A 24,823-nucleotide genomic window follows, 5' to 3' on the forward strand; every position below is an offset into this window, starting at 1 on the left:
ACTTTTACTTGATTCATTTTCTGTTAATTTTTACTTTTACTCAAGTATGACACTTGGGTATTTTTCCACCACAGCATCCAGTCAACTTGACACAACTGTCAGAAGCATTGGAGTCAACATGGGCCAGCATACCTGTGGAAAGGGGGGGGTTGCAACTCAATATTAGGAAGGTATCCTTAATGTTTTGTACACTCAGTGTATAATAACCTGTTCGTATTTTCCCTATAAACAGTGATTTGATTTAGGCCTGCTTTTGATATTACCCTAATAAAGTTAAGAAACTTTATTGTCTTATGGCTATTGTTAGGCTTAGCTTTGCAGTGCATTCATAGGCAGTGCGCACCAGCTTTACAAATGATTCCGACAGTTGAACTTGAGGTGAGGGAGAATGTTATAATGCTTATCTTTATGTTTAAAAAAATCTGATCGAAAATGAAGGAATTATCCTCTTTCTGTACACCTATATCTATAGTATAAAGAAATGCATGTCAGTGTCAGGAAATGTGTCCGGCATATCTCTATCTTTCTCTCGGTCTCTCTAGGCCTAAGATTCTCTTCTTTTGTATTTATATTTTAAATATTGATATCATATAGTGCCTAGGCCCATAGGCATACTGTATATGAATCAACTGCCCTGATGCGTTTAGTGCTCATACCTCTGACAGCTGAACCATGAGGTGGACAAATATTATTTTTGAAAAGTCCAAAAAATAAAAAAATAAAACAATAGGCTATAAAGTTTTGAAAATGCTACACATCAAAACTATGTAATAAATATATTTTTGTCATTTGTTATAGGCAGTTTTTAAGCACAAGTAACTGTGGATCATTTGGCCAATATCGCTCGTTTATTGATGGCGCTGACAGAGCTCGGTCAGAGGTTTCTTTCTCTGTCTGTTTCTACTCTCGGATCTCAACGGGTCTCTCGTATCCGAACCGGCACTGGTCTATTTGGGTCTGTTTTTCCACAGGCGCGATGCACAACTTAATTTAATGCCGCAATTTAATAACCCGTTCGTATTTTCCCTATAACAATGACCTGACTTATGCCTACTTTTGATATTGCCCTAATAAAGTTACAAAACATTTGTTAAGGTTTGGTGTGGTATGGTTATTATTAGGCTTAGCTAAGACCTCGTAACGCACACACACACACACACACACACACACATACAAATACACACACGCTTCCATCACACCCCATCACACTCACCTGTCACCCCTGTTAGTCACACTGTAAAACAGATATTTTCCAGTAAGTTACTGCAATTTATTTTACAGTACAGCTATTCTAATCCATGTTATGGTAATCAAAATTACTGTAATATAATTTACATTATAAACTGGGTGGTTCGAGGTCTGAATGCTGATTGGCTGACAGCTGTTGTATATTAGACCGAATACCTTGGGTTAGACAAAACATGCTAGCAGATACCTATAGACTTCCAATAATTCTGCTAAAGCTAGTTAGAATTGGATTGTGAAACTAGTGATGTTATATTTGATACCGGAGATCCAAGGTATGCTTTGAAATAGCTAAGCAGCTAACTTCGAAACAGTGTGCCGATGTGTGTATCACTTTATCAGAAGTACTTAATCCGTGACAACCGAATCTTCATTTAATTTTGTGTTTTTTTCTCGCAAAATGCGAGATCCCACTGGTTTTGCCGTGGTTTCGGTGCTTTCTTCGATTCCCAGCTTCTTTCAGACTTCGACCTCTACTGGACAGGATTTTGTACATGTCGTTTCACCTGACCAGTAGCTTAGCAGATAGAGTAGGACACTATGGAACATTCAGGAATGTGAGGGTATGAGGTCCAATCCCATTGATATTGTTTTATGTTAAACCACACTTTCTGTGCTGTTCAAATAATTTATTTGATTTAGTATAGTATAAGCTTCTGTCTTAAAGCATCCTAAATAATGCCATAGATTCCATTTAGAAAACAACTAGTAAAGCATTAAATACACACACACACATTGCACAAGATTACTTCAACCTTTAAAGTAATCTTGCTATTCCAACTGATTATAGATGAATAAAGCTGACGATTTTACTGCAGCGCCAAAGAATTTTGATGTAAGCAGTTGCGATTGAATTTTTTTTATATCTGATAATCACACGCTGCTATTTATTGCTGACTGGCAGATATGCATTGTGAACAGATAATGAAGCTCTGAGTAATGAACCGTTTTCTGGCATAATTTGGTAAATGTGTTGAAGCCTTCAGAAAGCCTTGGTTTCCAAACACTGTGCGAAACTACCTCTAACTTCCTTCATGCTGGACACAGTGACATAAAAATGGTATCCACAAGTTTATCTGACTCTGGGGAAGTAGATAAAAGGCCATAATCCTAAACTATCCCTTTAAACCTGTACAGTACTCTCACTAACAGGTGCAACAAATACGGCTACCTACAAGGCAAGCCTTTAAATAGGATATTGAGACAGCGATTCTTTCTCCTACCACAATATTTTTTTTCTACAATGCACCATCATTTACAGTATGCTGCAGTAAATATATACCGCAAACTGTGATACAATACATTATTGTTTAATTGTTTTGATAATAAAATCAGAAATTGCTAATAGAGAATATTCAATTATACATTACAGCATACCAACGGATAGTTTTTTTTTTTAACTTGCACTTTATGCCTTTAACAAAGCTTCTAAACTGAAAGTGACTAGAGGGCAAAACCTGTCAAAAGGATATGGCGTGCCACTCAACCATTAAAGGTTACAGACTTGCTGCCACTGATCTGTTTCCTATACAGTATACATGTAATTGTTAGGGAACTACTTCCACGTATCCCTGCAATTGGTACAGCACTCTCACTAACGAGTGCAACACATGTAGCCTATTGTGAGACAAGTCTCAAAGTATGTTCATGAGTGTGACACAACAATACCATGCACCCACTAGTGTTCAAAGGGTTTATAGAATTCCTCAGATACAGTATATGACTGTATTCGGTGGGGTTACAGCATTCTCACTCATGGGTACAACAAACACCTTCAAATATGTTAATGAGCCAGAGACTATTTCCCTGCCCACACAATTTTCCCACAATGCATCATCATTAATACTGTAAAACACATTTTGCTGTGAAATTACAGAAAGGTCTTATAGTGTGCTATAACACAAATGTACCGTATTTTACTGTGGATTCTACAATAGTCTACTGTATTCAGTTTATACAGTATAATACTATCAGTAATACAGTAAGTTACTGATTAAATTACAAAAACTGCTAACAGTGCAGCAGTGCGTGTGGCTGGTTTGTTTGTATGGTTACTCGGCATGTTAGCAGCACAAACAGCAGGAGGTATGTGGAGGATGGTGATTGGGAAACTTATGTAGCTGTGGTATACTAAGCACATAGTTTGGGCCTAAGTATTAAAGGTCAAAGTAATCTTGTGCAAAGTGTGTGTGTGTGTGTGTGTGTGTGTGTGTGTGTGTGTGTGTGTGTGTGTGTGTGTGTGTGTGTGTGTGTGTGTGTGTGTGTGTGTGTGTGTGTGTGTGTGTGTGCGTGTATTTAAGTACATGCATGTGAGTGTGTTTAAGTGTCTGTCATAGTGTACAGTAATGGGCAGAGCAGGATGTTTACATGTACATATGTGGGTGTGTATGTTTGTGTGTCTGGTGTCTGTAACAGTCTACTGTAGGGGGCAGGACAGTGGATGGTACATGGTGTGTGTGTATTTAGGTCATCTGTGTATAAGTACTGTAAGTGTGAGAAAAGGACTGTGTGTGTGTGTGTATTGTATGTGCCCTATAGGGTCTGTGTGTGTGTATGAGATAGGAAATAGCCCAGCCCTGCTCTCTTGATTGTTCTCTCTCTCTCTCTCTCTCTCTCTCTCTCTCTCTCTCTCTCTCTCTCTCTCTCTCTCTCTCTCTCTCTCTCTCTCTCTCTCTCTCTCTCTCTCTCTCTATAGCCGGGCTTAGCCCATCCCTGTGGGAGTCCTGACCCATTACAAAGGACCCGGGTGAGGAAATAGCCCTAGCCCCATTCCCTCCCACCCTCCTAAAGAGCATTCCTCAAGCCATGAGTCAGATAGGAACCAGCCCCTCAATGCTCCTCATCATCTCTTCCATGTGGACCAACACCCAACTCCCAGTGCTTGCTAACGGTTATCCTATATCCATCCTCTCCCCCCATTTCTTAATTTTCTTGCGTATTCTCGCATTTTCTTTCACATTCTCCCCTTCTTTCTTTGCTAGTCACTATTTTCTTTCATCTCCCTGGTTTTGGACCTCCGTCTCTGTGACCTTTTCTAATCCATCCTTCCCTTGTCTTCTCCACTGCCTCCTCTGCTTTTCTAGCCCATCATATCTCAATGTATCTCTTCTACTCGGGCCTCTCCTCTCTACCCACAACTCTATCCCTCATCTTCATCCCTTCTTAACCCTCTCCTTCATCCCCCTTCTTTCTTTAATTCTCCCCTGTTTACACTGCAGAGCTCTAACTTCCTAACAAGGCAAAAGCCTGACCGGGCCCTTCTGAGCTGGCCACCTTCACACCCAATATGGAAGTCCTCCCCTCGCTGTCTTTCACTCTTCCCCAGGGGAGTATGCTTACTCAGGGATCACGTGCTGGGCACAGAGCTGGTCAGTGTATCTGCACCATGTGATGAGGTGGGAGGAGCATAGATTGGTGGTATTCCAGAGACAAATATAGTGTAGAGTTTTCTCTTTTTGGTAGTACATGAGTTGAGCTCTTGCTCAATCTCTTGTGTGCTATACTTCAGCAATAAGGCACAAGAGGCCGCGCTATATCAAGAATATAGTCGCATGTAAATGGAGTTGTTCTTACCGACGCGTAAAGGTGAATTACTTTTAGTATTTAAACAGTGCCGTGCTCTTTGACTGGATAAAATAAGTCCATTGTGCTGGACCCTGGGAACCAGCATCTCCTCTGGGTTGGAGCATCATGGTGTTGGTTTTCACTCTGCCACACTCCTCCCAATAAGGCCTTTAATTAAAGACTCAAAGTGGCTCTCAAATGTTACCCCCTCGTGTGGAAATGTAGTCTGACGTGCCTAAATATAAACACAATTCTATGAACTAATTAGATGGTTGGGCTATTTATATTCATTCAGATTTACTTGCGAGGTAAAAATGATCTCGTAGTATTTTTTGTGAGGTAAGATAAAGTGAATGCCCTAGTCCTGAGCACTGATGGTAAATGTAATCCTGTGAGTCATATGTTGTACACACATGACCCACTGGTATGGTATAATATGGTCTAAAATTAGTATGGTTAGTGTAATTTGGAGTGTGGTGCATCTCTTTCCAGCTTGGATGATTCTCCCCCTGTGGTTAGAACCAAACCCAGACAAGCATCTCGGCTCTCAGACCCCCAGGCCCTGCACATACTTCAAATTAGACTAGCTATACTAATTTCTCCAGGCCCTGCACAACTCTCTCCAGGCCCTGCACATTTACCATAATCCAACTCCAAGGTTAGCACAGGAGGCCACATGCTAACAAAAACATCCCGTGAAGCCCCCCTCCCTCCCCTCTAGCTTCTAACTCGATAGGAACCCCATTTCACACAATGAGGGGAGGGGCCGTCTTTAATCTTCAAATCAATGACTTAAAGGAATAGTTCGGGATTTTGGCAATGAGGCCCTTTATCTAGTTCCCCAGAGTCAGATGAACTAGTGGATACCATTTTGAAGGAAGTTAGTATGAAGGAAGTTAGTGCTAGTTTCGTGAGCCAATGCCAACAAGGGTTAGCAGAATGACTGGAAGTGTGCATGCTAGCTGTTCCATCAGACTCCCAGTCATTGCGCTAACTCTAGTGAGCAACTTCCTTCAAACGACACGCAGAAACATTCAAATGGTATCCACAAATTCATTTGACTTTGGGGAAGTAGGAAAAGGGTCTCATTGCCAACATCCCGAACTACCCCTGTAAGGGCTAATCATAGTAAATATTACACTCACATGTAAAAATGTGGCTTGCGGCGAGATTCAGGAAGAATCACATGTTACATAAGGTGTGGTGTGGTTCCAGAGAAAGCATAGACTTTTCATACTTGAGTTGGAAAGCGTCCGCTTGAGCCCACTGAACGGCCTTTTGATTTTCAAACCTTTGAGGGGATCATCTGTGGCTGACAATTTATGACCTGCTGGGCCAGGTGCTTTCCCCTGTTGATCCCCCCATTTGTAGAAATAGCAGGGAATCACAGAGAGGGAAGGAGGGAGGGAACGAGGGAGAGAAAGAGAGGCTAGCAGGCCACTGTTGTGAGATCCCGAATGGTCCAAATCCCGCCTAACATACTGTCTTTTGGGTATCCAAATTGGATGTAACACATCTTCCCACTTCCTCACCATTTTGTTGACTTTCATTTGCACTTGTACTTGCATGCCTATTTTCACTACCTCTTCCAATTCCTTTTGAACTCTTAAACTCATAGTCATACGTTGGTTTTACACTCCAAAATAACCCTTCCAGTCTTTTTGCTCTTGGGGTTCTCTCTTATATCAACCACTCAAAGCTGAGTAAGGTGGAATGATGTGCAGACCCAAGACACCCAAGACCCCATCCACAGTGTATGACCCATGTCTCTGATACAAGGCTAAAAGCCCAAGAGCACCAAACCTCAGACCCCAGTACTGGGCAGCATCAGTCTTTAACAGCCAATAATATTTGAGTAAACATGTTGAGGAACTTGGACGAGGACCTAGCATTCCAATACTCTCTTTTAATTTACTCAATGTCACGTTTCATTACGCTCATCAATGTTTACATTTAATTTCTCAGAAATGTATGTTTGAATTTCTAGGAAATGTAAACTAACTGTAAACTTCTGTTTTTTTCCTGTCTCCTAGTGTGCCGGCTGACTTGCCACAAGAAATGTGAAATAAAGGTAAGAGCAACAGCTTTTCTCATCTTCCAGGCAATGCACAGATAGACATTTCAACACTCTTGTGTTGCATCAACACAATAGGAAGGCAGTCTTGTTAGACAGCTACGGCTTTTAGATGTACTGTAGGTTGTCAGAAACTGTCATTCCGACTTATGCCATCACATCCCATCTCTATTTCAAGTGCACGACAGCCTTATGTAGGCATTGTGACAGAACATTCCAAGTGTAACTGTACGAAGACTATTATCCTCTGTTGGCGCTTAGTGCTCTGGTGAGCTCTACTCTCTCTCTCTCTCTCTCTCTCTCTCTCTCTCTCCACCAAAACCAAGCAGAGCTTTATTAGAAGGACATGTTATGTTGATGAGGCGGATGGAGCCTCGCCTGGAACACTGTTCCTGCACTCCGAACATCGGAGGAATCTGAAAACAACTCCAAGCTGTCCCAGCATGTGTTTGATTTGGCTGAACCCTTGCATGTTGGAGATCACCCCCTTCTAAAAAGGAAGCCCTCGCTGCATTGTCTTACTGACCTGTTACATGATGGGCTTTTTTGTTGTTGAAGCAGGGGCACATAGAAGAAGATCGGACGGAGTGGAGGAAAGAGAAACAGAAAGGGAGGGAGGGCTGGGTGTGGAGACTTTAGACTTATAGCACCCACCCTCCTCAATGCGCACACACACACACACACATGCACTCACACACACGCGCACAAACACACCCAGACCATACATCACCGCCCTTCATCTGGCAGCCATTACTGAAATGGTCCGGAGCTGCCAGCTCTACCCACCACCCTACTCCAGCTCGGACTGACAGGAAATACCAGGGGTGCAAAGCGGCTTGGCAAGGGGGGCAAAGGGTGCCAATGGTTTACCAGTCAGTCTCATAGGAGTGGTGAAGACAAATTAGCACAAGCTAAAGCGCAATGCATCTGGTGGATGATTGTCAATGTTAAAAAAAAAAACGATGTTGGTCTGAAGTCGAAAAAGAAAGAAAATTCACGAGCACCACAATGCCTACTCCACACATGCTCTACCAAGGCTGTCTAGCATACAGTTTTGACCGACTCAGATAAATGATTAAATACGTAAGTAAATAAATAGCCGCCCATTGTTTTGAGGGAAAGTTCTGAAGCAGTGAGTAATGACCAGCCCATGTGACCTCTTATCTCCACGGTCTGATGGTTCTTAAAATGACAACAAACTGTATTTCAATCAACACTCCCCACAACAAATACACACACGTCCTGTTTTCACATTCATGACCCCACGACTAATCTGTTAATAATAAGATTGAAACCAATATGATGAGTTGGGGGGGGGACATACTGTATAAAGCCTGAAATAACATTAGATTAAATAGTGTTCTCTCTTGTTGGTGTTGTTGTTGGAGTTCTTTGCTAGGAATAAATGTGTTTGGGAATTCTGTGAAGCCAAGGTTGATTTGTGAAGACGCAGACGCTCTTTCTTCATTAAATTGTGATGCGAGTACGATTCAAAATACTCCCAATCAGCAAACATGGAAAAGAATAGACAAACCTCCCTTTTCTCTAATCATAGAAATGTTCCCTCTGCAATTATCCTTGGCAGCTTGCAATTCACTTTTAGCCTTGACATGAAAAGTTTTAATGTAATGAATGATAGTTGATAAAGGCTAGCTTGATCGCTATCAGCGGTCAATCAAGCTAGCATGGCCTGAGGACCTGAGTTAATTATTAATCATTTCCAACCAAAGAAGTGAGGTTAAGATGGTCCCATTGCCCCCCATGCTCCGTTTTGATTCATATGTGATCTTGCACTTTTGGAATCCAAGTGGTGGTAATAAATCACTAATGCGGAGACAGTTTCCACACTGACTGCGCTACAGGGATAAATCTCCACATCCATATTTAGATTAGACTTACACGTACTCCCTGCATAACCTCCGCTACTAAAAACAAATGGTCAGACTGAGTGTAACAACAGTATGTTTCGGTGACTGTGTTTTAGAGAGAGAGAGAGAGAGACAGAGAGAGAGACAGAGAGAGAGACAGAGAGAGAGAGAGAGAGAGAGACAGAGAGAGAGAGAGAGAGAGAGAGAGAGAGAGAGAGAGAGAGAGAGAGAGAGAGAGAGAGAGAGAGAGAGACAGAGAGAGAGATGCATGTACATTTAAAGTGTGCGAGTGAGTATGTCGGAAGCATTTGGAGACAGGGAAAGGGAGAGAGTGGAAAGATGAATAGAGGCAGCAGAAGCAGCAGATGGAGATTTGTGGGATGAGGACTTGTCATTCCACTGTTACCCATGGGAAACAGAGCATTACCCAAACCAATGTGAGGTGTCACTTCGATGTTTGTGTATATATTGCTGTCTGGTGCCAAGGAGACGGAGAAGCGAAGTTATATCTGTTTACAGGTGCTGTTTGCTCTGTGCTGTCATGTCATCGACGAGCAAAATACCAGTGACAAATGAACCTTTCCACAACCCTTTACGCCACACCTCCATGTTTTCCTTGTTAACACTATTCTGGAGGTCTTCGGGCCACAGAAAGGAAGAGCCAGTCTCCCGTCACAGAAAGGAAGAGCCAGTCTGTGTGGGACTCTCCCACTCCACCGCTGTGAGAACAGTTCAGGAAGGTAAAACCTAGGGCCTCTACATAGCTCTTAATCAGACATAATACAGCCTGTCCCTTCCCACAGGCTGTAGATGGAGTGGCAATGTGGAGTACCGACGGTGTCTGCTATGAAGTCAATGGTACCTTTTGAGCTGTGGTGCACTGAGGTGGAGTGATCAACAGAAGTCTCTATACTAGGGTTTATGGGTGGAGGGGCCTTCATTGGTTGGTGGAGTTTTGATGGCATTCTAGATTGGTGTACTACCAGCTTTAGAGTGTCTATTTGTGTCACTATCTCTCTTGCTTATTTCATCTTTATATTTCAGCTTGATGCGTGTCAACTCCGCAACACAGATTCTAGTTGTCGGAGGTGACACCATCAGTAATTGTATCTACTGTAATAAATACAGCTGTTCAGTAACGGTTCAGTGGTACTGCCTTGGAGGGGGGCTAGTCTGTGGGTTGGACCTGATGTTCATTCCAAAGGCGAGCAAAATGAAGTGTATGTCTCCAGTGCATCATAAATATAGGTGAATGGAGTTAAGAGGGAAAGCACAATTATTCATTAGGCTCTTTCCCCCGAAGTAAGTCATTATTGGGAAGGCTGTGGCGAGAGTGTGTATCCAACGAACAATTATCGACTCGCCAAAACTTTTCTACAAGGGTCGTAATAACGTTATCACACAACCAAATGGGAAGCAGATGAAAACATTTTGTGGGAAGTTTTCTTTTTTTCCGCTGGGTGGGGTTGAGTAGGGTTGAGGGTATTACTCCGTCCATACCCAGACAGGAGGTTCATAAAAAGCATTAGGCGGCCATTGGCGGGAGCCAGAAATGCTAAAGTGAACCGCTATCGGACGTGCCAGAGAAATGTGTGTAGATTAGAAACTCAAAGGGTCTTATATCCAGCCGGAGTCGTCAGACTTAATTACTGTTTGTGGAATCAGTCACTGCCTGGCTAAATCCTTCCTCTTTAAATGTTTCGATTGTCAGTTTGATTTTACAAGATGGGCCATGTGCAAGAAAAGAGGACTTTAAAAAGCCTGAGAAAAAATCTAAATGGAGCTGTGTGTAGTAGCAGTCTGCATACTGTACATAAGCCATGGCAAAATAATTGTTCTTTGAACAAACATTCATGATTCAAGTCTGATTCTGCCACTCCATTTTTTCCTTCACCAAACATGTTGTCAGTTGACTATAGTCCTTGCCAAAATGCTCTGCCAATTAAATTACTTGTTGCACTATTTGAAGTTGAGCCAATTTCCAGAGAACATTGTAGACCTTCATAGGAGTTAGTCTGGATTGAAAGGAGTACCAACCAGGCCAGAGATACAGCTACTGGCATAAAGTGTGTTTTTGGAAGGAAATGAGTAGGCAGGACTGAGAAAGCAGAGTGCGAGAACACAAATACACACTAACTGATCACCCCTCCTACATTCTACAGCTCTTATCCATAGCGTCTTAAAGGAGCAATTAGGGTTACGTGCCTTGCTCAAGTGCACATCGCCAGATTATTGTCTTTGGGATTTGAACGAGCAACCTTTCAGTTACTGGCCCAACGCTCTTAACTGCTAGGCTACCTGCTAGGCTAGGTTACCAACCTACCTCCTATCTACTTAACCCCTACCTATTCTTTCTTTCTTTCTTCCTTCCACATTGATGAAGTATGTTTTCATTTTCTCCTGCCTCCCATACAAATTCCCTCACCATCCATCTCTGTATTTTTAACCTCAAAAGAAAAGCATGTTTTTGTTTGGACTGGACAGCCATTTTGGGCACTTTTGGAAGGCTGTTTTTGCTACTCCTCGCTCCGTTTCCCTTGGCCAGATAGGTCCCGGCCCGAGAGCTAGTTTAATTATATTACCCGCTGATAATGAGAGAGTTATGGCCATGTTGTTTATTGTTTTTGCCACTGGACGAGCTGCAGTTCAGGCGTCTTGTTTAGCTAAATGTAGTGGTAGCTTGGATGACTGTGGTGTTAGCCGAATGCTCCCACCATGTATCAAGCTTTTTGTGTTGTTATAGTCAATAACACTCCCCTCCTCTTGCTACTGGAACTACCATTGGTCAACTTCAGCATTCAATGTTCAGTTGTGGACACGGGGCACAGAAGACTGTGCTTTGCCAGAATACGCAATAGCCCGTCTTTAGCCCCCCCAAAAATATCAACCGGAGTCATCTTGTGTGTAATCCTTGGAGGCTAGATCTAGGTGTAGTCTCATGATGACATGGAACCTTTGTCATGGCTAGGTGTGGCTCAGAGTTGAACATACCGTACATCAATGACTGAAACCCAGTTGGTTTGGCCCAAACATTTGCAGTTGCCATGTGCTGTCCACATGCTTTTTCCATTGTGAGTCAAAGGGGAGAGAGAAAAAACACAAAGACTGCTTCTGAATCTTTTCCAATTTCATGATTCAGATCTGTATTTATAATAGCATGATGGTTCTATTCAGCATTTTTCTCTGTTTTGGTGGTATTTTTTATTTTTTTTTAAACACTAATTGGCATGAGAACAATGACTGTCCGTTATTTTCTCTTTATTTACTGTCTCTCCCTTTTTGACAAATCCAGGCACCTGTATATACACGTAAGCTCAGAGACACGTCTTTGATATGGTGGTTTGGTTGCTTTAGCTGGCCCAGCTTTCTACTCACCTGAAGGGAACAGAAGTCTGATTTATATGTCTGTGTCTAGCTGTCTCAACTTCACTGCCAGCGAACTTCCTCTGCTGACAAAGCTTGGTACATGTATAAATCTAGATAGTCCCTGTGTTTTCAGTTGATATATGGAAAAATGTTGAGTAAGAAAACACCCCAAATTAGTAGGAGCTCCTTCAAGTGAATCAGTGCAGTGTATATTTTAGCAGGGTGAGGCTGAGGGCGTCCTAAAATATGTACTGTACATACGTACAGTACATTTAGATTCAGGCCCCACCAGTATTTAGTTGGAGTATCTCGTCCTCCCTGAGGTAAGTTTTTGGAACACAACCCCAGAAGAGTCTGTCTTGTCCTTCCTTAATCTCTTGTTCCGTCTTGCTTGCTCTTACTTACCTCCTGTAACGGCAGCTGTCAAGATCATTTGGCATGTGCTCGCTCCTCTCCTGTTCCAGTGACTTACCTCAGATACGATACTTTGCCATTGGAGGCTGATTTATCGCGCAGAGGGTAATTGGAAAGCTGTGTCGTTGTTGCAGAGGACGAGGGAAGCTTTTTCATTATCTTAGATTTTGGCCAGAGTAAGAGTTTGGCATGGAAGAAAAATGGGCATGAAGGATGTATCTTTTCTGCTTAGAATGGCAAAGAGAAATGCGTAAGAGGAAATGTGCCAGAGGATGCTCTGCTTCTCATTCCTCTTTTCGACCCACCCTAGTTCTTTGCTTCTGCACCCATTTCAGTTTCCAAGTTCAGTTAAAAAACATGGTTTCTTCTTTATTCCTCAATGCTAGTCACCCAAACCCAAGAAGTCCTATGAAATAGCTTTGGACCCAAGTCTCACACATCCCATCGTCTCATTCCCATTTTCAAACCCCAGCCCCACACCCATGGTACTCTCTCTACTTGTGTTCTTTGACTGTTTAACACCCCCAAAAAATCAGATCAAATCAGATCAAATCAAAATGATCTACGTTAGTCGGTAACACATGAAAACAATGGTTTTAGAAGCAGGGCCTTTTTCCTCATCTCAGGGTGTGTTTATTCACACTGCAGACAATACTGTACAGAACTAGGATCTTAATTTGAGCCAGTTTGCTACAGAAGGAAAATAATCCTGCAGCAATTATTATGTGGATTATAATTAATGGACATTTTTGTAGGGGTTGATACATTTTTCATAAGCAGTTTTAAACCTAAAATACACTACAGGTTTAAAAAGTTTTGCATGGCAGGAAAGTTCTCCTGCAACAGGGAGATCAAATTCAGATCCTACATCTGTACTCTCCCCTCAGACAAAGACCATATCATCGGATAGATATCATGTACCATTGTAATAAGTCTTCATTCCTCTTAGGTAACAGTGAGTTGAAAGACAAACAGTCGAACAACTCAGCTGGGTTGACCCCCATCTCGCTTCGAGTGTGTGCCCATGCCTTCAAGTCCAAAAGCTGTTGGTGGAGTCATTCGAGGAACAGCGCTGAGAACTTCCTTCCTTTTGTATGATTGAGACTGCAGAGAAAACTGCAGAGAAAACGTGATACCCAGGAAATGGGTGTGGAAGTTGCTATCCATGTGGGATATGGGCGGGACTGCGAGCTGGTGAAGGGGAAGAGCAGAAAGGAGAAGGGAAAATATTTTGTGAATGCATTGGGTCTTTGACACAAGATCAGCATGTTGAGGGATCTGTTCAAGTGACCAGCCATCTACATCAGGCGTTATCAGTCTTTATATCAAATCAACATTTGGGTACAGTCTTAAAGATCATTTCATTAGAAGTCATGGGATAGGGTGTCATTCTTGCCCCTGCCCAGTGGTGTCCTGTTCATTCCAAAGGAAACAAAAGAACAAAGCAACACATTGGCCATGGGATCAGTCATATGGACAGGGTTTGGTGATTCTTATTGAGTTATGAAGAGATGCTTTAATGGGTATTAAGGTTGTATTCGATATCTGACCGCCTGTTGTTTTGAAGACTCAACTGTAGGTTCAATTTTAATAAGGTGTGTTAGTGCTGGGTTAGAACAAAAATGTGCACCACCTGGCAGATCCCTAGTAATGGAATCAGAACCACTGTGCTAGTGGACATGTCACTGTGTTAGGGTTCAAATAACTTTCACTGCCTACAGTGCTGGCAGGGCCTTGTAACACATGTGGAGAATGATTGCACATAGGACGTCTGGCCTTTCAAGTCAACTGTACACCAAGAAGAAATACATATGTTTAGTTGTTCTGCTCACTCCTCTCCTCTGTCTTTTCCGGTGCTGAGTTGTAGCGCATGGCTGCGTCTTTTCTAAGTGAACGTGCCACGTGCATAGATGCAGGAGAGAAGACAAACAGAAACGCCCAACCTTTGGCAAGATGGAGTAATCAAGAGTCTCTGGAAAGAATGCAAAGAGGCCAAGTGAGTAAGAGTATGAATGGGGGGAGAGAAGAAGAGAGAAGAGAAAGAAAGACAGAGACAGAAGTATGATGAAAGATGGGATAACCTGACCATGAATTGATACTGATTGATGCTGATTGAATACTGAATGTGTTTACCTATCAAAGCCTGACTAAAGATGAGTTATATCTAATCCCCCCTCACTTACGCAACCATCCTGCGACAGTTCATTCAACCAGGCCTGAATAATGTACAATGTAGCCCTGGTGTTGACATTCACTTGCTGTGACACGCTAGCATTGCCTGGGCGTTGTTCTGATGTTCCACGGGGGGACTGGTGTTGTTGTTGAGAAACCCTGAGTCAGCCTCAGGAGACTCTGCCTTAGAACAGAGACAGCTGTGTCCTGTGTCCTCGCCCAGAAACTCTCTCCATCTCTCTGTCTGCCATCATGTTCTGAGCGGTCATGCATGCCGGTCAGCTAACTACAGCTGACCCGCCACTGGTAGATCATCGAGCTCTGTGTTGCACAAACATTGCGGCAATTGCTCTGCCAATGTGACCTAACTTTTTAGTGCCCTCAACTGTATACTGTATTTTTTTTATATATATCTTTTTTATTTAACCTTTATTTAACCAGGTAGGCCAAGTTCTCATTTACAACTGCGACCTGGCCAAGATAAAGCAAAGCAGTGCAACACAAACAACACAGAGTTGCACATGGGATAAACAAACGTAGAGTCAATAACACAATAGAAAAAAATCTATATACAGTGTGTGCAAATGTAGTAAGATTAGGGAGGTAAGGCAATAAATAGGCCATTGTGGTGAAATAATTACAATGTAGCATTAACACTGGAGTGATAGATGTGCAGAAGATGATATGCATGTAGATATACTGGGATACTGGGGTGCAAAGGAGCAAAATAATAAATAACAATATGGGGATGAGGCAGTTGGGTGGGCTATTTACAGATGGGCTGTGTACAGGTGGAATGATCGGTAAGCTACTCTGACAGCTGATGCTTAAAGTTAGTGAGGGAGATATAAGTCTCCAGCTTCAGTGATTTTTGCAATTCGTTCCAGCCATTGGCAGCAGAGAACTGGAAGGAAAGGCGGCCAAAGCGGGAGTTGGATTTGGGGATGACAAGTGAAATATACCTGCTGGAGCTCATGCTACTGGTGGGTGCTGCTATGGTGACCAGTGAGCTGAGATAAGGCGGGGCTATAAATAGCAAAGACTTATAGATGACCTGGACCCAGTGTGTTTGGCGACAAATATGAAGTGAGGGCCAGCCAACGAGAGCATACAGGTTGCATTGGTGGGTAGTATATGGGGCTTTGGTGACAAAACGGACTGTGATAGACTACATCCAATATGCTGAGTAGAGTGTTGGAGGCTATTTTGTAAATGACATCGCCGATGTCGAGGATCGGTAGGATAGTCAGTTTTACGAGGGTATGTTTAGCATCGTAAGTGAAGGATGCTTTGTTGCGAAATAGGAAGCCGATTCTAGATTTAATTTTGGATTGGAGATCCTTAATGTGAGTCTGGAAGGAGAGTTTACAGTCTAACCAGACACCTAGGTATTTGTAGTTGTCCACACACCCACGGGCGGGTGCGGGCAGCGATCGGTTGAAGAGCATGTATTTAGTTTTATTTGCATTTAAGAGCAGTTGGAGGCCACGAAAGGAGTGTTGTATGGCATTGAAGCTCGGAGATTTGGACACAGTGTCCAAAGAAGGGCCAAAAGTACACAGAATTGTGTCGTCTGCGTAGAGGTGGATCAGGGAATCACCAGCAGCAAGAGCGACATCATTGATATATACAGAGAAAAGAGTTGGCCCGAGAATTTAACCTATGCACCCCCATAGAGACTGCCAGAGGTCCGGACAACATGCCCTCCAATTTGACACACTGAATTCAATCTGAGAAGTAGTTGGTGAAGCAGGCGAGGCAGTCATTTGAGAAACCAAGGCTGTTGAGTCTGCCGATAAGAATGCGGTGATTGACAGAGTCGAAAGCCTTGGCCAGGTTGATGAAGACGGCTGCACAGTACTGTCTTTTATCGATGGCGGTTATGATGTCGTTTAGAACCTTGAGCGTGGCTGAGGTGCACCCATGACCAGCTCAGAAACCAGATTGCTTAGCGGAGAAGGTACGGTGGGAATCGAAATGGTCGGTGATTTGTTTGTTAACTTGGCTTTCGAAGACTTTAGAAAGGCAGGGCAGGATAGATATAGGTCTGTAACAGTTTGTGTCTAGAGTGTCTCCCCCTTTGAAGCTGGGGATGATCTCGGCAGCATTCCAGTCTTTAGGGATCTCAGACGATACGAAAGAGAGGTTGAACAGACTAGTAATAGGGCTTGCAACAATTGCGGCGGATAATTTTAGAAAGAGAGGGTCCAGATTGTCTAGCCCAGCTGATTTGTATGGGTTCAGATTTTGCAGCTCTTTCAGAACATTAGCTATCTGTATTTGGGTGAAGGAGAAGTGAGGGAGGATTGGGCAAGTTGCTGTGGGGGGTGCAGAGCGTTTGGTCAGGGTAGGGGTAGCCAGGTGGAAAGCATGGCCAGCCGTAGAAAAATGCTAATTGAAATTCTCGAATATCGTAGATTTATCAGTGGTGACAATGTTTCCTAGCCTCAGTGCAGTGGGCAGATGGGAGGGCAGCTTATTCTCCATGGAATTTACAGTGTCCCAGAACCTTTTGGTGTTTGTGCTATATGTTGCAAATTTCTGTTTGAAAAAGCTAGCCTTTCCTTTCCTAACTGCCTGTGTATATTGGTTCCTAACTTCCCTGAAAAGTTGCATATCGCGGGGGCTATTGGATGCTAATGCAGTACGCCACAGAATGTTTTTGTGCTGGTCAAGGGCAGTCTTGGTTCACTCCAAGTCTGGAGCGAACCAAGGGCTGTATCTGTTCTTAGTTCTACATTTTTTTAAAAGGGCAACCTTATTTAAGATGGTGAGGAAAGCACTTTTAGAATAACCAGGCATCCTCTACTGACGGATTGAGGTTAATATCCTTCCATGATACCCGGGCCAAGTCAATTAGAAAGGCCTGCTCGCTGAAGTGTTTTAGGGAGCATTTGACAATGATGAGGGGTGGTTGTTTGACCGTGGACCCATTATGGACGCAGGCAATAAGGCAGTGATTGCTGAGATCCTGGTTAAAGACAGCAGAGGTGTATTTAGAGGGCAGGTTGGTCAGGATGATATCTATGAGGGTGCCCGTGTTTACGGATTTAGGGTTGTACCTTGTAGGTTCCTTGATAATTTGTGTGAGATTGAGGGAATCTACCTTAAATTGTAGGGCATCTGGGGTGTTAAGCATATGCCAGTTTAGGTTACCTAACAGTACGAACTCTGAAGATAAATGGTGGGCAATTAATTCACATTAATTCACATATGGTGTCCAGTGCCCAGTCTTTAAAAAGTGGCAACAGTTAGAGACCTGTTTCTGGAAAGGTGGATTTTTAAATGTAGAAGCTCAAACTGTTTGGGCACAGACCTGGATAGCATGACAGAACTCTGCAGACTATCTCTGCAGTAGATTGCAACTCTGCCCCCTTTGTCAATTCTATCTTGGCGGAAAATGTTGTAGTTGGGTTGGAAAAGTCCGAATTTTTGGTGGTCTTCCTAAGCCAGGATTCAGACATGGGTTGGTGGAGTGTGCTCAAGCAGTGAATAAAACAAACTTAGGGAGGAGGCTTCTGATGTTAACATGCATGAAACCAAGGCCTTTTCGGTTACAGAAGTCAACAAATGATAGCGCCTGGGGAATAGAAGTGGACCTGGGGGCTACAGGGCCTGGGTTAACCTCTACATCACCAGAGGAACAGAGGAGGAGTAGGATGAGGGTACGGCTAAAGGTTATAAGAACTGGTCATCTAGTGCATTGGGGACAGAGAATCAAACAAGCAGATTTCTGGGCGTGATAGAATAGGTTCACGGCATAATGTACAGACAAGGGTATGGTAGGAAGTGAGTACAGTGGAGGTAAACCTAGGTGTCGAGTAACGATGAGAGAAGTTTTGTCTCTGGAGGCACTAGTTAAGCCAGGTGAGGTCTCCACATGTGTGTGGCGTGGGACAGAAGAGCTATCTAAGGCAAGTTGAGTGGGACTGAGGGCTCTACATTGAAAGAAAACAATAAGAACTAGCCAAGACAGCAGTAGACAAGGCATATTGACATTAGAGAGAGGCATAAAGCAATCACAGGTGTTGATCAGGAGAACTAAGACAACAATGGGTAAATGGCAATGAATGGGCAGAGTGGGTCAGTTAGGTACATACAGGACCTGAGTTCGAGGCTGGGGCCGACAGGTAAACAAAATGAGGTACCGTGTTATTGAAACAGCCCAGTGGGCATCAGCTGTGTAGCCGAGTGATCACAGGGTCAAAAGAGCAGCAATAGGTGAGTCTGGGTGCTGTTCGGTAGTCCCTACTTCGCTAGGCAAGCAGGGGACATAGTGTTCAGAAAGCTAGCGGGCCAGAGTTAGGAGATGGTTCTTCTGTGACATTGTAATAGAATAGCCTGTTGAGACCACATCGGGTGATCACGTCGGCAGTCCAGTCGTGATGGATCGGCGGGGCTCCATGTCGACAATAAATGGTCCAGGCCAATTGGCAAAATAGGATTTGTAGCCCTAGAATTAGCTGGTATATGGGCCTAGCTCGAGGCTAGCTCAATGCTATCTGGTGCTTGCTTCGGGACAGAGGCGTTAGCTAACAGTTTCCACTTGTTTGCAGCTAGCTAGCTGAGATGATCCGGTGTAATGATCCAGAGCGGCAGGAATCTGGTGATGTGGTAGAGATAAGCAGTCCGATATGCTCTGGGTTGATATTGCGCTCTGCAGACTGGCAGGTATTGTCCGAGCTAAGGCTGGCTGGTGACCGAGCTTAAGGTGAAGACCGTTAGCCGTGGCTAACAAAGACTAGTAGCTAGTTAGCTGGCTAGCTTCTGATGGAGATTCCAGTTATAAGGAATAAAATAGCAGATCCGTACCACATTGGGTGAGGCGGGTTGCAGGAAAGTATATTTAGTTCGTAGATAGAAAGTGAGAATAAGATATATACCAAAAAACCTGTCTATTTACATGGGATAAGACACGGGATAAGACAAAGACAAACACACACGTCCGACTGCTACGCCATCTTGGAGAAATATGTATGTGTGCAGTGTCAAGGGGGTCGACAATAAAATACACATTTCCATTTGACAATGAACAAAAATAAATATTCTATTTAATTATATTATCTTTTACCCAATCAGTTCAATCCACAAACCTCACATTATTGTTATGATAGTGTCATAAAAAGGTTGGGTGATGTGTAGCAAGATGTTCTGGTGATGTGTAGCAAGATATTCTGGTGATGTGTAGCAAGATATTCTGGTGATGTGTAGCAACATGTTCTGGTGATGTGTAGCAAGATGTTCTGGTGATGTGTAGCAAGATGTTCTGGTGATGTGTAGCAAGATGTTCTGGTGATGTGTAGCAAGATGTTCTGGTGATGTGTAGCAACATGTTCTGGTGATGTGTAGCAACATGTTCTGGTGATGTGTAGCAACATGTTCTGGTGATGTGTAGCAAGATGTTCTGGTGATGTGTAGCAAGATGTTCTGGTGATGTGTAGCAAGATGTTCTGGTGATGTGTAGCAAGAGGTTCTATGGTCTTACTTTCCTAATATAAATCTGTTTAGTCTAGTTTAGTCATTCTGTTTCTATATGTTTCCTCTCGATGGCGTTCCAGGAATGCAAAGCTGTGGGATGCACATCTTTATTCTATTTTGCTCCGGCAGGCGTCTGTTTGCTCATACCTTCACACCACAAGCACACTGGTATTTTCTTCCCTGATGCTGTACTGTACTGTACCTCTCCCATCAGACACCTCCCTCCCTGACGGTGAGTCCTGGCAGTGTCAGCGCTGATTACAGGCAGCTACAAGGGGATAATACAGCTAATAAAAACCAGGACACAGGAAATATGCCAGACCCATAACATATTAGCACTTAACTCAGGCATATTCTCACACACACTGCACATACCTCACCAAGATACTGAACACACCTATGAATAGCCTTCACACACATTCACACTACTTAAAAACCAGGGAAGTTCCCAGACCCATTGAGTCTCGTCCGTTCATTTACTTTACTGTACATGATGGTATTTGCTAGCTAGCTGACGTAAACCACCATGTTGTTTTGTTGCTAATACAACAAGCATTGTGTCCTCCCCCCACCCACTCACCCACCCATCCACCCACCCACCCTTCCTTCCTTCCTTCCTACTCCTTGTCATTAATTGTGGATTAAACAACACATACAGAACAGGCATCTGGTGAACACAACTGCAGGAATGAACTCCTAGCCTAGGTGTTACTTTGAAAGTGCTGCCATGTAATTATTCCGACCCAACTTCAAAGAAGATGGTCAATCTTTCCATGCGGAACATAGTGTAATTGTGTGTTCCAAAATGTCTACCATATAAGCATAAGTGGTAGCGTGCTTGTTGAGAGTCGACTACTGTTTGTTGTAGTTGTCAAATATACTCTTGAGGTTATGGAAATATGATGTCATTGTTATTGTCAAAGGATATGACAGCTACTACAACATAAGGATGGTTAACATATTACTGTTATGTGTCGACTCACCGCTTTGGACATTGTGGTTCTTTGCCTATACTATGCTTATTATTTATTTCGCCTGTAGGCTTAAAAGCCCACACCAGTAGAAATCCACTTTTTCCAGCTGAAAGACGATGGCCAGAGATTACCCATGATGTTGCTCAACAATTGAAGTCAATAGTTATAATTTTTGTCAAGTATGATATACAGTGGGGAGAACAAGTATTTGATACACTGCCGATTTTGCAGGTTTTCCTGCTTACAAGGCATGTAGAGGTCTGTAATTTTTTATCATAGGTACACTTCAACTGTGAGAGATGGAATCTAAAACAAAAATCCAGAAAATCATATTGTATGATTTTTAAGTAATTAATTTGCATTTTATTGCATGACATAAGTATTTGATACATCAGAAAAGCAGAACTTAAAATTTGGTACAGAAACCTTTGTTTGCAATTACAGAGATCATACGTTTCCTGTAGTTATTGACCAGGTTTGCACACACTGCAGCAGGGATTTTGGCCCACTCCTCCATACAGACCTTCTCCAGATCCTTCAGGTTTCGGGGCTGTCGCTGGGCAATACAGACTTTCAGCTCCCTCCAAAGATTTTCTAATGGGTTCAGGTCTGGAGACTGACTAGGCCACTCCAGGAGCTTGAGATACTTTTTACGGAGCCACTCCTTAGTTGCCTCGGCTGTGTGTTTTTCGGGTCGTTGTCATGCAGGAAGACCCAGCCACGACCCATCTTCAATGCTCTTACTGAGTGAAGGAGGTTGTTGGCCAAGATCTTGCGATACATGGCCCCATCCATCCTCCCCTCAATATGGTGTAGTCGTCCTGTCCCCTTTGCAGAAAAGCATCCCCAAAGAATGATGTTTCCACCTCCATGCTTCACGGTTGGGATGGTGTTCTTGGGGTTGTACTCATCCTTCTTCTTCCTCCAAACAGTTTATACCAAAAAGCTCTATTTTTGTCTCATCAGACCACATGACCATTTCCCATTCCTCCTCTGGATCATCCAGATGGTCATTGGCAAACTTCAGACGGGCCTAGACATGCGCTGGCTTGAGCAGGGGGACCTTGTGTGCGCTGCAAGATTTCAATCCATGACGGGGTAGTGTGTTACTAATGGTTTTCAATGAGACTGTTGTCCCAGCTCTCTTCAGGTCATTGACCAGGTCCCGCCGTGTAGTTCTGGGCTGATCCCTCACCTTCCTCATGATCATTGATGTCCCACGAGGTGAGATCTTGCATGGAGCCCCAGACTGAGGGTGATTGACCGTCATCTTGAACTTCTTCCATTTTCTAATAATTGCGCCAAAAGTTGTTTCCTTCTCACCAAGTTGCTTGCCTATTGTCCTGTAGCCCATCCCAGCCTTGTGCATGTCTACAATTGTATCCCTGATGTCCTTACACCCTCTCTGGTCTTGGCCATTGTGGAGAGGTTGGAGTCTGTTTGATTGAGTGTGGGGACAGATGTCTTTTATACAGGTAACGAGTTCAAACAGGTGCAGTTAATACAGGTAATGAGTGGAGAACAGGAGGGCTTCTTAAAGAAAAACTAACAGGTCTGTGAGAGACGGAATTCTTACTGGTTGGTAGGTGATCAAATACTTATATCATGCAATAAAATGCAAATTAATTACTTACTTACTTAATGTGATTTTCTGGATTTTTGTTTTAGATTCTGTCTCTCACAGTTGAAGTGTACCTATGATAAAAATTACAGACCTCTACATGCTTTGTAAGTAGGAAAACGGCAGTGTATCAAATACTTGTTCTCCCCACTGTATATGGGCTTGAAGTGACAAATCTGAATTGTGCACTTTGTGCAATTCCATGTGAATGCGGTGTCTTGTCCTGTGATATGATATACTAATTATTTTCAGGGAAATGATTTCCACAAGGAAATTATGGCACTGACAGTAGTCGTTGTAGCTAGCTAGATAAGGTTAGCATGCTAGCTAGCTACAGCGACTACTGTCAGTGCCATAATTTCCTTGTGGAAATAATTTCCTTGTGGAAATTACCACACCCAATTCATGAATAAGTAGTTTGTCTGAGGTGAAACCTTAACGTGGATTTCCTCTCTAGGACAGGTGAAATAGTGGCGGCAACTTCCTCTGGGGGGTTGGGGGGTGCTTTAAAGTTTATCTGTATTCTATGCTACCTTAATCTGTAGATAATTGTCACTAATTTGATTTAGATTTTTGACTAGATTTCATGAAAAAGCACTACATTAAATGTAAATCACAATGTTTAGTAGCTGAAAGTCTGTTGTTGTTTCCTTATGAAACAGAATCATAGTATCAATAGATCACAAGGGACTAAACCAGGGGTGACAAACTCATTTTGCCACATTTGATTTTCAATGAGGTCTGGGGGGATGCACTGAAAATGTGTAATATTTCCTCTGCGTCAAAATTTCCCCAAAATAATCCTCTATCCATCATTTAAAAAAAAAAGTTCTACGCTCCCTGGTGGTCTATCTTTAATTTAGGCGATTATTAGCAAGCTGGATACAGTAAACAACATCTGTATGAATGTAGGTCCATTATTATTACTACACAGGCTCTATTTTAGTCATTTGAAAGACCCTACAGGACTAAACTATTGTTTCAAGGGATATTGGAGCTTTTCTGAAGCTTCTCAGTTTGTGTGTGTGTGTGTGTGTGTGTGTTTGTGACTGTGTCTGTGAATGTGAATGTGTGTGTGAAAGAGGGAGAGAGAGGCAAGACATGAGCTTTTCAACTCGTATTTAACCTGTAACCCGAGAACCTGATAACAACGAGAGGGAGAAAAAAAGGGGGCTTTCGTCTTGTGTCAAGCTCAAGTCCAACCCCTGCACTCCTTGGGAAATTTACCTAGATAGACTTCTGATGTTTTTTTTCCCTCTCTCCTTGCTTGCGAGCATGTGCTCAGAGCGAGAGAGAGAGTAAAGGAGGAAGGAGTGACTAAGTGAGAGGGAGGAGAGCAAGGAGAGAAATAGCGAGAGTGCGGAGAGAGAGAAAGGGGGGATTAGCAATAGCCCGCAGCGAGACTTTCCCAATTTGTTGGTGCTGAGTGCTGCAGTGTGCTGTTCCAGATCTTGGGTGTTAGGGCTCACTATTTGGCCCTCTTCGTGGCACTTGACCGTATAAAGAGACTTGAGACATTTCTATGCTCATTTTTCTGGCAAGGGGGAGAAAGGAACGAAAAGCCAGAGCTATTAGCTTGGAGCCTTGTGAAGCCAGAAAAATACATACCTCTCTCTCACACACACCTCCACGATCTCTCCAGCCTAGGTAGGCAGCCTTTGGATTACCCCATCTAGTGTGCACGCCGACAAAGCAAGCCATTCTCTGCCTCTCTGCACACTGAAAGAAAGGACGATGTCGCACTAAACGTGGAAACAGCAAAAGAAGGAACGAGTGAAAGAGAGGGAGAGAGAGAGACAGTGAGAGAGGATGGCTACGGCTGTGTATCAGGTAAGAAGAACAGGCTGGTCCCACGCTCCTCTCGTTTGTGAGGAGAGCGCTTGTTTACCCGGTAGTTATGTCTGGGATTTGAGCTAGGTAGTCTCCGGTCTAGGTTGTGCAACTCCAGCGGTGAATGGAATAGCAACCCCTGGCAGTGGCACACTGTGTTTGCTTGTTCTGCATAAAGAAACAGCAAGTTCTAAGTGCTCTCAGATGTGTGTGTGTC

The 24,823-nt window shown here is 43.2% G+C and overlaps 1 protein-coding gene across 11 annotated transcripts in view; it reads left to right on the forward strand.

The window, feature by feature from the left end:
• LOC112225299 (tensin-1) overlaps positions 1-24,823 on the forward strand; it is a 291,328-nt gene that overhangs the window by 136,062 nt on the left and 130,443 nt on the right. For 9 of the 11 annotated variants that reach the window (XM_024389109.2, XM_024389101.2, XM_024389105.2 and 6 more), the window contains exon 3: positions 6,843-6,880. In XM_024389109.2, coding sequence (XP_024244877.1) covers positions 6,843-6,880 — 38 coding nt within the window. Of the gene's footprint in view, positions 1-6,842; positions 6,881-24,068; positions 24,607-24,823 lie in introns of those variants that run through there. The other 2 variants (XM_024389111.2, XM_024389113.2) reach the window with 1 other exon arrangement.

The sequence above is a fragment of the Oncorhynchus tshawytscha genome, linkage group LG26 (genome assembly GCF_018296145.1).
Source record: "Oncorhynchus tshawytscha isolate Ot180627B linkage group LG26, Otsh_v2.0, whole genome shotgun sequence".
NCBI classification, from domain to species: Eukaryota; Metazoa; Chordata; class Actinopteri; order Salmoniformes; family Salmonidae; genus Oncorhynchus; species Oncorhynchus tshawytscha.